Source organism: Sphaerodactylus townsendi, linkage group LG03, assembly GCF_021028975.2.
Source record: "Sphaerodactylus townsendi isolate TG3544 linkage group LG03, MPM_Stown_v2.3, whole genome shotgun sequence".
NCBI lineage: Eukaryota > Metazoa > Chordata > Lepidosauria > Squamata > Sphaerodactylidae > Sphaerodactylus > Sphaerodactylus townsendi.
Genome location: NC_059427.1, coordinates 129,266,858 through 129,283,608, shown reverse-complemented (window position 1 = coordinate 129,283,608; position 16,751 = coordinate 129,266,858). Strand labels below are relative to the sequence as shown.

At 43.9% G+C, this 16,751-nt stretch overlaps 1 protein-coding gene across 3 annotated transcripts in view; it reads left to right on the top strand.

Moving 5' to 3' along the window:
• TTYH2 (tweety family member 2) overlaps positions 1-16,751 on the top strand; it is a 71,228-nt gene that overhangs the window by 20,096 nt on the left and 34,381 nt on the right. For 2 of the 3 annotated variants that reach the window (XM_048490585.1, XM_048490584.1), the window contains exon 2: positions 12,405-12,577. In XM_048490585.1, coding sequence (XP_048346542.1) covers positions 12,405-12,577 — 173 coding nt within the window. Of the gene's footprint in view, positions 1-12,404; positions 12,578-16,751 lie in introns of those variants that run through there. The other variant, XM_048490586.1, reaches the window with a different exon arrangement.

The window sequence follows — 16,751 nt, the reverse complement described above, 5'->3', positions numbered from 1 at the left end:
AGAGTGTGTGGGAGACTCTCCTCTTTTCAGAGAATTGCCTTGATGTGTCAGTTAATAAAACTCCCCTGCCTGCAAACCATAGCTCTAAAGCAGCACACATAGCCTATATTTAAATGTGGCCAAGTAGGAGTAAAGACTGCAGTTTCCGGGCTAGTTTTGAGCTTATCTGCTCAAGAATTTTCTTTCATTCCACAAGCCATAATTTTAGGGGTTGAGGGAAAACACACTGAAGTTTAATTAAGCATATCATAAATATAAATAGAGTGAAAATAGTATGAAGTATAAATATAGAAGTCCAAAAGGCAATTTGAATGTGCCCCACTGACCACAAAATGGAAATATCACTCCAGCTACACTCTCTTCCATTTTTGTTTCTGTGCCCAGTTGACATGCCGGTAATAAACGTTATAAGTCCCAAATGGCCTCGGCTTTGTGAGGACTGACATTACATGGTGCATTGCTGAACACTCCCAAATCATCTTTTTGGAATTGACCCTTGTAAACTTGTATCTCCACAATCCCCCATTTAAGGTTTTCTGGCTATCAAATGTGGACTTTGCATAGCGCTGTCATCCTGCTTGGAGCCTGGCAAGATGGCCCTTCCCTGCATTCCGGTCTTCTCTTCTCCTGTGTTTTGGGAAGCACAAAGGGGAAAGATCCAGTACTTCTATTCTGTTGCGGACTCAGCAGAATTTCCCTCTTCCGGGTTCTATGCTGTCCTGACAGATGGGTTCTTCTGACTGCAGAGGCAAAGCTGGAGAGTTTGTGCTTCCGTTGGCTCTCAATTTGCATTTTGGAGTGAGGCTTCAGCCTAAATTTGGCCAGTTGCAGAGAGTAGGAATGGAATGAGAAGCACCATTCATCGGTTTTTGAGTCATGGGCCATGAGACAATCCTGCCCTCTGCTCCAGGAAATAGCTGTTTGCTGTTTAGGAAGCTATTGTTGGCTTTACTCACAGCACAGCTGTGTTTGTTAGGTCTGTGAGAATCTTATTGCAGGACTAGTAGCAGCATATATCTACTATGTTCTCCGTAAAACGCACATATGAATTTCTTATTGGTGTGGTATCTTAAAGCACAGTACTTTAATTTTCCTGTTTCAAGTGTTTGTCTATGTGAACAACATATACAAAACCCTAAGTATTTTGTCTCCTCATTGCATGAGAGGATGCCCTGAATGTACTCAGAAGAGGAGAGAGCCTGTTCAACTTATTTACATCTACATAAATTTTTATAATGGATACACTTTAATTTGAATGTCATATTGATGCTTTCACAAATTTTGGAATATTTGAGATGAGACAAAAATAAACAGGAGGAACAGTCTGTTTTACTTGCAAGGCTGTGCCCTGAGAGGAGTCAAGAGTCCACCAAGCAGCAACATAGATTTATCCTTCAAGCCAAGACATTCCCTGGGCCCCAAAAACTATTCTCAACAGGCCTTCCTGTAGTGTTCTGCACCCTAGTTCTGCCCTCTGCAGCATCTGTTCAAAACATAACTCTGTATTAGCCACACAAGTTGACTTCTGTGGTACTTAACAGTTGGAGTTAAGCATTACCATAGAATGAGTGCAGTGATTTTACAACACTGTATAGTTCATTCTGGAATAATTTGCCGTACGTTATCCGGAAATGTAGCCTATACTGTCACAACATGAACGTTTTGACATGAGGAAGAAGAGTGGGATTTGTGTCAGGGAAATACTAATTACAAAGGGGTAGTTGTGTTGGTCATAACAAAGCAGATGTCCAGCAGCACCTTAAAGACTAACAAAAACCTTGGAATTCTGGCCAAAGTTTTTAACTCACAAATTGAGGGAGCTTCTGTAGAAAATGCTGTCTCCATGTGGGGAAAATGAGCCACTATCTTGCTCCCCTTTTTCTTCTCATTGCTACTACTACCCTGATACTATTCAGCACCCTCCATGGGATCACCCAATGCTGATGCCACCAGGGAGTATTACTTTATCATGGCAAGTGGCCAAGACAGGTGGGTAAGGAAATGTACAGATTTTCTCTAATTAAACAACTTTATTTCTACAAAGCAAAAACTCTGCATACTACAAGACAGAAATAAGTAAAACAAGCAAAAGGAATGTCACTAACTAGGTGCTTAAAATCCGTGTGTTTGCCAATGATGTCTTAAAGAAAGTCACACCAGAGAACTGGTGTAGGTTACTTAACGAAGCTTTTGGAAAGGCCAAACTACTTAAATTGTTATCAAGGTAATTATTTTTCTCCTTTCAATAAGGTACAGCAGAAAAGTTTTCCAAATATGAATGATTGACCTATTAAACTGAAGCTAGTTCACCTTGCAATAATTTCATTATTATCTATGTATCTGGGTATTTCTAATAGTAAAACCAAATCAGTAATTTTTGATATAACTGTAAAACTAATCTGAAAATTTATTTTTCAAAAAAATGAAACCTTCATCTGGTTGTAAATATTAAGGTTATACCAGCAAGAATGAGATGTTATGTAAAAAAAAATGATATAAATCAAGTCTTACTGACTAGTGACTTAAATTGTGATTGTAATTTAAATATAATCCACCCTGGTCTGGTACTAGCTGGCAGAGGGGGTGGAACTGTGGTGGAAAAGAGATGGTATGTGAAGGTGAATCAAGTAATCCCAGTCATCCTGGCCAGATCCACCCACCTCCCCATTTCCGCACCTGATACCCATCATTCTCCTGTCCTTCCCTATGACCATTTTTTCCTGCTTTTCCTGGTGTCACCTTTAATGGATCCACTAATAACAGCCAAGATTCAGAATTTCCTCCAGTGGAAGCAAAGATTCTGACCGTCCTCCAATCACAGGGCATTTTCAATTCCTTCAGTTACAGGCAGAATACTGAAATTTGGCCCAGTGACGGAAAGGCTCCAAAAGGCCACTAATGGAGGGGATATAAAACCCAATAGTAAATGCCCATGCCACCAATGGAGTTTGGCCCCAATAGTAAATGCCCATAATAAATAGCTTCTACTAGGAATCACCTACTTTGCTAGTCTCGTGAATCCTTGTGTCTTAGCTGCTTGTAGTTCAGTAGCTCCCCGAACTTAGTTTTAATATTTCTCTCTCTCCATTTACCTATGCCCTTTGCGCTTTCTCTGATATTTTTATATCTTCACAAAAGGTTAAAACTCAAGTGTTTCTTCCCTCAGTGCTTTCTAATCAAAGTATTTACCTGAGGTACAGTTTAAGCTAATTTATTTTATTTAGAACATTTTTATGCTGCCTTTCCATCTAATCAGAGCCCCCCAGACACGCATTTCAAGCACGGGCAAAAAAACTCATTGACACAAAGGTGTGAGAGTATACACATGCATTCAGAGTGTTTCTGGTAACACCCCCAACCCCTTGCATATTCCTCATTCCAGAACATAGAACTGCACTTGAGGTTTGAACTTTAAATCTGTAACCTATGAAACTACCTTATACTTTCAAATAATTAGTCTGTCAAGGTCAGTCTTGTCTACTCTGGCTGAGACTCTCCAGGCACTCAGGGCCAGGTGTTTTTCATCACCCATTGCCTGACTCTTTTCATCAGACATGCTGGAGATCGTCCCTGGAGCCTTCTGCATACCAGGAAGATGCTCTACTACTGAGCCATGGCCCATCCCTGAGTATCTTCTAAGCAGATACATAAACCAGAGGATGACCTTAGCAGAATTAGTGGTGCAAGGAAGGATCACCCATTGGGCACCAAAGCGATGTCTGCATAATTTCTTGATGAATTCTGTCTTGACACAAGAGAAAATTATGAATCAAGTTGCGTCTTGAAGCCCAGCTTATATAACCAACCAGCATAGGTCTAGTGGTTAAGAGCAAGTGCACTCTAACCTGGAGAACTGAGCTTGATTCCCCGCTCTGCCACTTGAGCTGTGGATGCTTATCTGGGGAACCAGATTAGCTTGTGCACTCCAGCACATGCCAGCTGGGTGACCTTGGGCTACTCACAGTTCTTCAGAACTCTCTTAGCCCCACCCACCTCTCAGGGTGTTCATTGTGAGGAGGGAACGGAAAGGAAATTGTAAGCCACTTTGAGTCTCCTTACAGGAGAGAAAGGGGGGATATAAATCCAAACTCTTGTTCTTCTTCAGTCTCCCTAAGAATCCATATAGCATTGCAAATTCACAGCATTACTATGACCTGTTGGAGTGTTAACTGCACCACTGTCTTTTTTGCTTCCTGGCTCTTAGTCATGAGCCGATTTTCAGTCAGTTGCCCCCTAATGAAAAGGGCTCTGTGTTCTCTGATGGAATGGAGAGATTAAACAGTGCTTTCTGGCAATAGGTGACAATCAGTGCTGTGTAGTGCCATGATAGTACAAAAGCATTAGATATGTTAGAAATTAAAATGCACTGCTAGCTCTGCTTACATCACACACACACACACACACACAGAGAGAGAGAGAGAGAGAGACGTACGTATGTAGGGGGATACTCCTTTTCCTTTCTTTAATTCTTATGAACCAGTCTGTCTTCATAGCTCTGTTCCAGCACTCTAATCACTTCACTATACTGGTCTCCTTGACTAACCAGCTTTTAATAATGAGGCTCTTTTGGATCTGCCAGTCAGTGACGTAACCAGGCAGCCCTGGGCAAACCCGTGGAAATGGGCAAAACCTGAGTTGGATCCCCCCCCCCCCCCGCCCCATGGGCGGCCACTCCACCATGACCAAATTTCTTTTTGCACCAGGACATTGGTGCCTGCAGGGGGTGCATTTTTAGACATATCAGCACGTACCTCAGAATTTCAGCATATCATCGTAGGAGATCGTCCCATAAGCTACTCCCTAGGTTTGGTGAGGCTTTTAGTCCAAGGAGTCCAAAGTTATGGACTCCTCTGCAGCAGGTGCCCCATCCCCCCATTGTTTCCAATGGGAGCTAATAGGAGATGGGGGCTACAGTTTTGAGGGTCCATAACTTTGGCCCCCCTGAGCCAAACTGCACCAAACTTGGGGGGTGCTTAATCATCTCCAGATGATAAGCCCCAAAATTTCAAAGCTTCGACACATCAAAAAAAATGCACCCCCTGCAGGAACATCCTGTAACTCTGGCTCAAGAATCTTTGTTCTGCATTGAGTTTTCTGCATTCCTGTCAATGGGGGTTGCAGGCTGTGGGGGGCACATTTCTGAAGGCACGGTCTCAAAGCTTTCGGGGTCTCATAAGGAGACTGCCCTAATGATCCCCCCCAAGTTTGGTGCAGTTTGGTTCAGGGGGGCCAAAATTATGGACCCTCAAAACTGTAGCCCCCATCTCCTATTAGCTCCCATTGGAAACAATGGGGGATAGGGGCACCCCCTTTGGGAGTCCATAACTTTGGACTCCCTGAACCAAACCTCACCAAACTTGGGGGGTAGCAGAAGGACAGTCACCTGATGATACGCCTAAAAACTGCGCCCCCTGCAGTCCAAAAATGGAAAACCACTAAAATACCCAAAAACGAACCCAGCATTTTGATGCCCCCCACAAGGTGATGCCCTGGGCAGCTGTCCACCTTGCCCAATGGGCATTACACCAGTGGTTGGGGTTGGAAGTTAATTAACCTCTATTTCAGTTCTTCCACCAAAGCTTTCTTTCCCCTGACCTTCTTGTGTTTTATTTTGAGGAGGGGGTGCACTGCATAGTTAAGCACCTGCCTGTCAGTTTTGGCTGAATGAGGGCTAATAAACTGAAGCTTAACCTTGACCAGATGGGGATGCTATTGGTGGGCAGAAGGACTGACCCAGGAATTGAGGTGTCTCTTTTTTGGATACGGTTTCAATCCCCCTGAAGCAGCAAGTTTTGGACCCAGGTCTCCTCTTGGAGAAACATGGGGCAGCAGTGGCCTGGGGTGCCATTCACCAATTGGTGAGCCAGACCTTCCTGGGCAGAAAAGACCTTGCTACTGTGGAACATTCCCTGTAACATCTAGGTTAGATTACTGTGTTTGGAGCACCCGTCATGTGAGGTTGCAACCCAGGAAACGGCCTTCTCAGTTCACAATGCCAAAACTGTGGAATTCTTTCCTCAGGGAATTCTGCCTCATCACTTGTCTTCTGCCAGTAAGTGAAGACTTTTTTTGTTCGTTTCATTTGATGTTCCCTTGTTGATGCTCCTTCCTGTCCATGTTTTAATTTGTTGTGTTTATTGCCTTTAAAGTTGATTTTTAGTATCTGTTTAAACTCACTGCCTTTAGAAGAAGAAGAAGAGTTTGGATTTATATCCCCCCTTTCTCTCCTGTAGGAGACTCAAAGGGGCTTACAATCTCCTTTCCCTTCCCCCCTCACAACAAACACCCTGTGAGGTGGGTGGGGCTGAGAGAGCTTCGAGAAGCTGTGACTAGCCCAAGGTCACCCAGCTGACTGTGTGGGAGTACACAGGCTACCGTAATCTGAATTCCCCAGATAAGTGTCCACAACTCAAGCGGCAGAGCGGGAAATCAAACCCGGTTCCTCCAGATTAGAATGCACCTGCTCTGAACCACTACACCACTGCTGCTTAATTGGGTTGAATGTTTTCCACAATGACCTGTCTGCCCCCCCCCCCCCCGCATTAATGTAAGAATGGAAATGAAGAATTGGAAATGTCTCATTTCTCCAATTCTCAAGAATTGGAAATGTCACATTTGACACTGTCAGAGGTCTTGGAAATGTCTCATTCTGGCTTTGCATTTGCTCACAAAACGGGTATAAATTCTACAAGTTAATAAATCTGATTAGGAAACAGACAGGAGTAGAATACATCAATTTTGTACCTTCAAGTCCTTTATTTTGCAGTTTGCTTTGCTTCTGCTCCCACATAAAACAGATTGTCTCCCTTCTGCTTCCCCCCTCCCCGGCCTCCTGCCAGATGTTGTTCAAAGATTGGCACCAACCACTTTGCTTGGAAGGAAATGCATGCACCAATCCCACAGGAGCATTTTCTGATAAATTTTTTCCAATATCTTGCTGCGCTTGACTGGAAATGTAGCCTTTTGCTGGTTATGTGACCTCTAGCTGATCGCTTGGCGTGCAGTCCTGCCCTTAGCACACCGGCTAAGCCTTTGATTAGTTTAATTTTTGCTTTTTTTTCCCTTTTGAGTCAGAGCTAGGATACACATTTTGTGCTGCTGTGTTATTTCCCTGTCCCCATGTGCATTTAATGCTAGCCTGTCCTTAATTCTTCCAGTATTGAGGCTTGGCTTCATATACAACACATGTGGCCTGGTGGTTGAAAAAAAAAGCTTTGTGCACTGAGGGGTCTGCCTTAAAGCTGTAACATCTGGCTAGCTTCATATATTCCAAATGTGGCATGTCCTTGCTGCCAAAAATTATTTCTCTGTGGCAGTTGGATGGTTTTAGGAAGAATAGCAGTAAATAGAAAGAATGGTCACAGCTAATCCAAAAGGGCTACAATGACTGGTCTGGTCTGGTGGCTTGGTGCTGGGGCTCTGCTACCAGAAGGATGAACTATAGACTTAGTTGAGCCATTTTTTGTGAACAGCCACCTGTTTGGCAGCAAGTAAGCCTGCTTATTTTTTTGTAAACTGGAAAGCAGCTGGTTCTTATTCGTCATTTGTGCTGTAAATTACTAACACAGAGAAAGGGTAGCATGCATTCTGAAAATCTGTGAACTTATTTGCAAGGCTGAAATAGCCATCCAAAATGTTTCCATGTTTCTCTGTTTTCCTCTGTGGTTCCTAAGCCGGCAAAGGAAAATCAGTTTCCTTGCTGAGTTTCCATGAGCCTCTGTCAATACAGTAGCAGTCCTTCTTATGGGCATTGATAGTGCAGTCCTGTACAGAATTAAGAATATGTGTTTTGGATCTGCATTGGAGTTAGAAGTTAATTATCTCCATTTCCAACCCTCCCCCCTCCCAAAGCCTTTCCCCTGACCTATTCTGTATTTTATTTTGGGGAGGGGGTGCACAGGTAAGTTTCCGCCTGCCAGTCTTGGATGGATAAGGGTGCTGGCATTGACCTTTAAATCCCTATGGTTAAGAACCACCTGCTCCCATATGAACCTACCTATCCATTGCAGTTTCCATGAGTCTCCCGCAATCCAGCAGCAGTCCTTCCTATGGACATTAATAGTGCAGTCCTATAAATAGTTAATGCTAGTCTAAGCCCATTGTGTGTGTCTGCATGCATCATTTGTACTTGAAAAGTATCATCACCTCCAGTTTACATGATCTGTGCTTCCGTCCTGTGAATGTTTGCAAATCTAAACTTGGCATAATTAGTGTGAGCCTTAAGCTGCAAAAAAGTAACTGCTAAAATGTGTACCTGAAAAATTAATACTATTTGAATCTAATATATTTGAATATAATATTTCCTCTCCTAGGCAAGATGTGAATAGTGAATTCTTGGTCACCGTATTCTTCAAAGGTTGTCCTCATCTGAGTTGAGCTGTAATGTTATTCTGTTAATTCAACCATTAGAGAACGACCTTATATTTTTAATAGCAATTTAGCAATTTGCTGGAATGCACATTTACTGGGGTGCCAGAACAAAAGTAACAGTGTGGCATAATATAACAAAACTTTGGTTCTCGTCTGCCATGGTTTGTTCCTCTCTGTAGTGCAGTACTGCATCTGCTTAAAAGAAAAGAACCACCAAGCACATATGTTGCTAACCTACCAAAGAGATATATGAATAAATTAGAGCACTGCCTTTTCTCTCCCAGATACCGTTGCTTCATCTTGGGCAGCATTCCCAAGGCTGTTGGAAGCAGTAGATAGGGGTGGGTAATATGCAGAAAAGCTACCCTGTAACTTTAAGTGTGTGATAACGGGGCTCTCTGGTGGGACCAGTTTGTCTAGAATGCAGAAGATACATGCTGAGGCCAGCAATAATTGTTTGGGCTACCAACATAGTAATGAAAGCGAGCATGGTGTAGTGGTTAAAGTGTCAGACTAGGACCTGGACAACCAAGGTTCAAATCTCCACACATGCCATGGAAGCTTGCAGGGATACCTTCGACCAGTAATACACCATCAGGCCTGACCCAGGCTAATATTTGGACAGCAGACCTCCAAGGAATACCAGGATCATGACAGGGAGGCAGGCAATGGCAAGCCACCTTTGAAGGTCTCTCGTCTTGAAACTCTATGGCAGTGGTGGCGGTTCTCCAGATAAAGAGGGATTACGGTTTCATCAGTTTCGCCATGGGCCAATTGGCCATGCCGCAGGGCCGGGGATGGGAATTCAGTCCATGTAACATCTGAGTGCTGTGCCGTCTGCCACCACGGCTCTATGGGCTCACCATAAGTCAGCTGTGACTTGACTGCAAAAACACCACCCACCAACATAGCAATATGTTTGCACAGCTTAGTCTATTGTTTCTCTTAGAGGAATAGTGATATAAAATATGATGGTGAATTTTTGTGTGGCAGTACCTAGGTCCCTTTTCCTTTTGGGAGGTGGCAACTCAAACTTAAGATCCTAAAAAACTCTGTGGCTGGTAGATTCTCTGATGTATACAACACAAGCAAAATGAGCATCATACAGCTTCTACTGAGTAAAATCAGCTCTGGAGATAAGTGTATTTATTTTGCAGAAAACAAGGTTTAAATACTGCAAGGGCAATGACGTCTTCCTCTGAAGTAGCTAATTTGAAACCAGCTTGAAATTATTTATTTTAGAACAGTTGCTTCAATTTCCCCCAGGGATGGGCTTAATTGAATCTTTTTCAGATAGTTAATTTTCAAAGCTTATTACAAAAGAGGCTATTCCAAGGATTTTATTGCCATGTCATAGTGTCCCTGTATGAGTATCCTCTGTACCCATGTAGCTCCTAATTGATGGCTCTTGGTGATCTTGAAATCTTTGTTCCACATCAGAGGTCTGCAACTTGCGGCTCTCCAGATGTTCATGGACTACAATTACCATTAGCCCCAGCCAGCATAGCCACTTGGCCATGCTGGCAGGGGCTGATGGGATTTGTAGTCCATGGACATCTGGAGAGCCGCAGGTTGCAGACCCCTGGTCTACCTAGACACAACAAGGCTTGATTTACCTCCAAGGGAAGAAAGACAGATGCTTAACCAAATGTTTTGTTGTCCTACCTAAACAAAATACAAAGAGTAGCAAAAGAAGAAAAAAGCAAGTAGCCCCCAAATACAAACTCTCTCAGTCCTAAACAGCAAAATATGGATAGCAACTCTAAGTTCAATGGCAAAATATGTTACCAATTTACTTATGGTAATCCATGTATTTATTAACTTACTTCACTTATCCCTTGACTTTCTCCCCAGTGGGGGCCCAAAGCAGCTTCCATTGCTCTCCTTTTCTCTGTTTTATTTGCCCAACAATCCAGGCAGGTAATTTAAGCTGGAAGATAGAGAGTTACACAGGTCACCCAGCAAGTTCTGTGGAAGAACGGGGGTATGATACTGGGTCTCTCAGATCCTAGTCTAACATTCTAACTGTTATACCACTCTGTAGGCCTTCTGTTCAAGGGTATTTCAAACCCCTACATCATGTTGACTCTCAATAAAGACATTTATTTTGCAAAATCTTAGCATCCAATTGAGATTGTCTAGAGAAAGACTAGCCAGAAGAGAGAGAATGTGGGGGTGCCCCCAAGAAGATGTAAAAATGGGGGGGGGGCAGTGAAAAAAATGGGAGTGAGTTCTTATCATGGGAGGAAAGATCAGGGAGTTATGACAAGTTGGCAGTGGAAGGGGTAGCCAGCTGAAAGGGTAGGATGTTAGAGCTAAAGAGTGAGGAGGGGAGGTAGGACATGAAGGGTAAGGTACAGACAAAACAGGTAAAACAAGACAAATTGGTTCATATTCTGCCTGTCCTGAAGAACTGATCTAGTCATCTCATGTCAGTAGTAGAAGAAGGGTTTGGGGTAGAAACTGGCTCCTATGTTGGCTATGGAAGAAGGTCCAGGAAGCAAAACCAACTCAACATGGCAGAGCTTGGTCAGCCCCTTTTCTCCCATCCCAGAGTTTTGTGTTGTAAATTTATATGGACTCTAGTATAACTAATGCCATTAGTCAGAGCCCCTTCTCTCATGGGGTGGCTTATGTACTTAGTAGTCACCAGTGATGAACAGTGCTAGATTTCTTGTGGGGGAATCATGCTGACCAATGCCCGGCTTGGGGAAATGCTGGTGAGTCTGGAGATGAGATTCTCTTGCCTGGCTGAATGTTCAGATAGATTTTCAGAGATACGTACACTGTAAGGGATATTTCTGAGTGACCTGAAAGGTCAGCTTGTCGTCCTGTAAGTACCACGATTAATAATGGTCAGGGTTTAAGGGTCCTTGGAGAGTCAAAAAAGGAGTCTGGAGTAAGACGTGCCAGAATTCTCCTAGCAATGCTACTTCCTCTTGCATTCACATCTTATTTCATATCATCTAATCATGATTCATTCACTTGTTTGATATTAAAGATGTTACTCTCTGTCACTCTGGCTGCACTATGCTTGAAGATCTAGGGGAGCTTCAAAATGTGCTTCCTGGCTGGGGAAGAGGGGGGAACATGGGGGGAACAAATGAGGGCTTATCTGTGTGTTATTCCAATTTGATAAATGGAAGCTGAGAAAAAGGAGAGTAGGAGTAATAGAAGAAGAGTTTGGATTCATACCTCACCTTTCTTTCTTGTAACGAGAGTGAAAGGGGATTTCAAGCTCCTTTCCCTTCCTCTCCCCACAACAAACACTTTGGCCGTTTCCGCACGGCCCATAAACGACGGCCTGGGGGCGGTAAAAACCCTCTCCCCAGGGCGGCGTCAGGCTGCCCTAAACAACAACCCTTTAAAGGGTTGTTGTTGGGGAGGAAGCGTCTTCCCGGCGGCGCAGTGCGAACCGCGCCGCCGGGAAGACGCTGTCTCCCTCCTCCGTCCGACTCACGATGTCCTGCCGTGCGCCTGCTGGCCGTTGAAGCCCTCGCCCACACTGTCCTCGGACCTCCAGGAGTCGGAGGGCAGCGCGGGCGGGGCTTAGACGGCCAGCAGGCGGAGCACGAGGACAGAGGCGGCTCGTGAAGGGAGCCGCCTCTCCTGCGGCGGCCTCTGCTTGGCCTGCTCGGGCTTCCGCCCCCACGCCGCCAGAACTCTTGGCGGCGTGGGGGCGCCAGGTGGCCGTGCGGAAACGGCCTTTGTGAGGTAGATGAGGCTGAGAGAATTCTGAAGAACTGTGACTATTCCAAGATCACCAAGCAGGAATGGAGGAGTGGAGAAACAAATCTGGTTCACCAGATAAGACTGCGCTGCTCATGTAGAAGCGGAGGGAATCACACCTGGTTTTCCAGATTAGAGGCCACCTGCTCTGACCCACTGGGAAAAAGGAGAGTAGGAATCATTTCCTAAGTGAGGCATTCATTCATTTGTGGTGATAAGTCATGGTAGTTTTATATTCTGATGTTTACGTTTCGGTGGCTAATTGGTGCTCATTATACCTTTTCTCTTTCTTGTTCTGCTCCCAGTCCTTGCTCGTCTTAGCCTTGGTGGGTGCTGTCTTTTTGGGCCTCAACTTGGTCTTCCTTGCTATCTATCTGATTTGCCTGTGCTGCTGCAAGAGAGAGGAAGAGTCTGAGACCAAGAAGCTGAACTCCTGCTGCATCACCTGGACTGCTGTGGTTGCTGGCCTCATCTGCTGGTGAGTTCAGTTCAGCTTGGTTGGGAAACTGGGCCTATGATGTGGGGGTGGGGGGGATTTTTGCTACTTTCATGCTGTAGGCTTGCCAGGTAGGTGAGGCCTGGAGATTTCCCAGGATTACAACTGACCTTCAGTCTATCCAACATCAGTTTCGCTGAAGAAAATGGCTGCTTGGAGGGTGGACTCTGTGGCATTATACCCCTTCCCCACAAGGCTCCACTCCAGGAATTTCCCAACCCAGTGCTGACAACCCTATTTCACAGACAAATTGTAACGAAGTCCTGTCAGTGGAATCATATATGGTGAAAGCAAGTTTTCTCTGAACACACATCTTTTGTTGAACTGCTCCTTAGGAACAGGCAGCCTCTGTCTGTGAAGAAAGCTCATGTAGTTGCTCCTCCTGTTGGAGGAGAGGGCTACCAGGATGTGTCCTCAAGGCTCATTTGAGTATGAGACTATGCCCAGGGAGCCATCCCAAATTGGAACAGGTACTCCAACATTGTTCTCAGGAGCATTACTCAGTGACAAGATAAGGAATCCTTAGGGTGTCTAAATGCTAACTTCTTCATTTTACCTCTGGCCACCTTATGTGCCAAGAAGGGATGGGTAGAGATGGAGAAGAAACCATTCATGATAGAGTGCAAGCAAGATTTGCACTGTGGTGTCTCAGAAGAAAAGCCACAGTCTCACATCTCCTGTCTTCTTCTCCCCACAATGCTTTTGTGAAATGAAATACTGGTGTGAGAACATTGTGTTTTGACTTTCTCAGCCTACCACTTGTAAGTGGGGAAACTCACCTGACAGGTAATGTCATATGTTTTTCCTTTCTGAACATTCAGTGGAAGAGGAAGAGTGCTGCCAAAATCAGCAGCTGTATGTCAGCTGTAAGTTCTTGTTCTGGGCTCATCAGGAAAGTCAGTGTGAATAGGGAACTAAATAGAGTTCGTTCATTTTTTTTGCAAACCAGAGGGGGATCATGGTTTGAGAGGGTAGGATCTCAGAGGCTCAGGTTCAAATCCCAACTTTGTCATGAAAGCTTACTGGGTTACCTTGCGCCAATCACTCACTCTCAACCTAACCTGCATCCCAGGTTTCACAGGTTTGTTTTAAGTCACCCTGAGCCTTGTTGTGACAGAAAAGGGGAAGTGGAAGTTGAATAAAATATAGTGAAATAAATAATAAAGGATTTTTCTGGGGATTTTAATGGGGGAGAGGAGGACAATATAAGCCACTTTGGGTCTCCACTGGAGATAAAGTGAAAGCATAAATGAAGAAATTAAAAATATTCACCTCTTCTCTTTGCTTGTGGGATATTTTGTGATATTGAATGGCATGGGAGAAGCATTGTTACGTGAGAGAATCCACACCACCCGCAAAGAACTCGTACCCATAGACAAGGAGTTGCTACTCCTCCACATTCACATCAGCCAGAAAATGACAAGCCAGGACTGGGACAAAATCAACACCCTGGGAAATGGACAATATATACCCATCTAAAGATTCCCTTCTCACTGGACACAGTGTGTAGCACACTTCTCTCTGTGATACACCTCTGAAAATGCTGGCCACAGATGCAGGTGAAACATTAGGAACAAGATCTACCAAACCATGGCCACACAGCCCGGAAAGCCCACAACAACCAGTTGAATCCAGCCATGGAAGCCCTCGACAATACATAAATATCTTTCCTCTTCGTAAGAAACGAAGCTTCTTTACACAGATCTGGTTTTCCACATGTAAGCTATAGATTCAGGCCATAATATATGACAAAAGCACTCATTAAATATCTGGCACAAATAACTATATAGCCAGTTTTCCCATCAGGGTTTACCAGGGTTGCTCCTCCAGAGTAGTGGAGTTTACTTTCATTGCCTGAAGGACAGTCACGAATTAATATGGCTGGATGAGAATTTTGTCTTTTATGCTGGTAGGGTAACCACTTAGCTTGTACCAATCCAGTTAAATCCCCTGAGAAATAAAACTGCTTTGTTACTGAGAATACAGTCCATTATATCAAATCCCCTGGTTCTTGCAGGAACCCACTTTGAAGCTAGCAAAAAACTAATGTCCTTAGAGGAGAGCTTTTTCCCAGTTACATTAAGGAGGAGGTGGCAGTGGAAAGTGGTTGTGGGCCACGGTTCAGTGGCCAAGTAAGTGCAAATGCAACTCTCCATCAGTTCCATAGTCCAAATGAAAACTTCTAATAGTGCTCTTTCCTCTCTCCTTCCATGGGAGAGTCTGTTAAAAAATAAGGTGGATGTGGGCAGAAGGAGGCAACTCTGAGGCAACTCACTAGACTGAAGAATGTCCAGTCTTCCACTCTGGCTTTTCCTGTATATTTGTTAACCCCAACTTCCCCCAGTCACATAAGAAGGGTTGGTAGCGTGTGAACTATGTGCTCCTTGAAAGTCTCTTCTTTGGGAACCTGCTAGACCAAGGCTGTAATTATTTATGAAGTTGCTTTTTCATAGATATTTGACTACACCGACAAGACACAGATGGAGATGAACAGTGATGGTTTTTGAAGAGAAAATAAAATATTTAACAGTGTAAAGATCTTATGTAGAAATGTTTAAGTATTTAAAACAAACTGCTTCTCAACATCACCCTCATAGGTTACAAACTTTCCCAGTAAGAGCAGCCATTTTGCCGCTGAGTGGAAATAAACCCCGATGGCAGATTTGATTCCCTTTTCTCCAGGCAGATTACTTCACTGAATTCAAGGCTGCTCTTTTAACCTTGCAGAGCTCCTCTCCACAAGACCTGTCAGTTAGGAATGAGGAACCATGCATAGGATGCTTAGTGGCCTTGCTGAAAGAAATTTTCTTCCCTGAGTTGATCCCAACCCCTAACTCAGACCTGGCTAAAATGACGCTTTTATCCAGGGCCACCATATTCCATTTGAAGATAAACTTCCCCCCTCTTCTCCTAAGCGGAGGCTGACTCTGAGGAGTTCTGTGGGTTCTGATTGACTGACAGCTACTTGGATTTCAAAGTCAAAATCACAACAATTGATTTGGAGACCTGGAGGAAAGAAGAGACTTTCAAGGGATGGTCACCCAGAGGAATTGGAAATGCTGGTGATCCAGACTCATCTTTGCTCAGCAGCTTGTGGACTGACAGTCTTCTGTCATCCTGACCAGCTAAGCTGTCACTGGTGTCTATCATATGTCAAGGAATGTTTTAACCCATCTTAAAGAGAGGGAGAGAACTAATGGCTTAGAGAAACTGAGAAATTTCTGGCCACAAAAAAGTAAATACGCTATTTCTTTTTCATAACTGGGGTTCTTAAACTACTTGGACAGACTTTCCAATATGGAAACAACCTGCATGCAAATCAGTCAACATGGAGGAAACTGCAGCCTCAGATCTGCATTATACTTTTTTTGGTGTGCCGTGTGTTTTCTAGAAAATTTGCAAAGCAGTACATTCCTATACAGAATTACACTATTCTCGGCCTATTGACCTCAAAATACTAGGAAGGATGTAACTCTGCTTACATATGTGGAGTATCCCTTTCGTGTTCATGACCTTCTCAATCAGCTCATTCAATTCTGTTTCCAGGGACTTTCCAACAGTTTTAATTCTTAATTATTTGAGGGTGATTCTAGTTTCCAAATTAAGAGGACGGAATGATTTTTTCCCCTTTTATTCTGTTGGCTGAATAGAACTGTCTGTGTCCAGTAGAAAATATGCTGATGAAACCGGCATGCCGTTCCCATGACTTGTTTTCTTCCCTTGCCAAGGCACATGACTTGCTGTGCCTAGAGGGTGTTGGAACTCATGGTGTATTGCATCTTTGCAGTATCATAAATGTATAAGTTGTGGATGAGATGGGCAGAGTAATGTATATTAAAGTGCTTTTTCTATCCCCAGGGTGCTTTGATTGCTAGCACTACAATGAAGAGAAAACTGTACACTGACTACTGGGCACTGGACTTCTTTGAATTTTAAATGCCTAACAAATCTCTGGTCTAGAGTGCAGCCCTCTGCATCCAGTTCACTTTTATAGTGTCTGCTTGCAGCATGTTAAACAATGCAGAATTTAGGCAAATTTTGTTGGGAATCCTTAAAGATTGAAGGCCCTGGCTCATTATGCATGGAGCGTTTACCCTGAGGTTCTTCACATTGCAGTGGGATCGCAGTGGAGTTTCCTCATGATTCTCCGTTCACA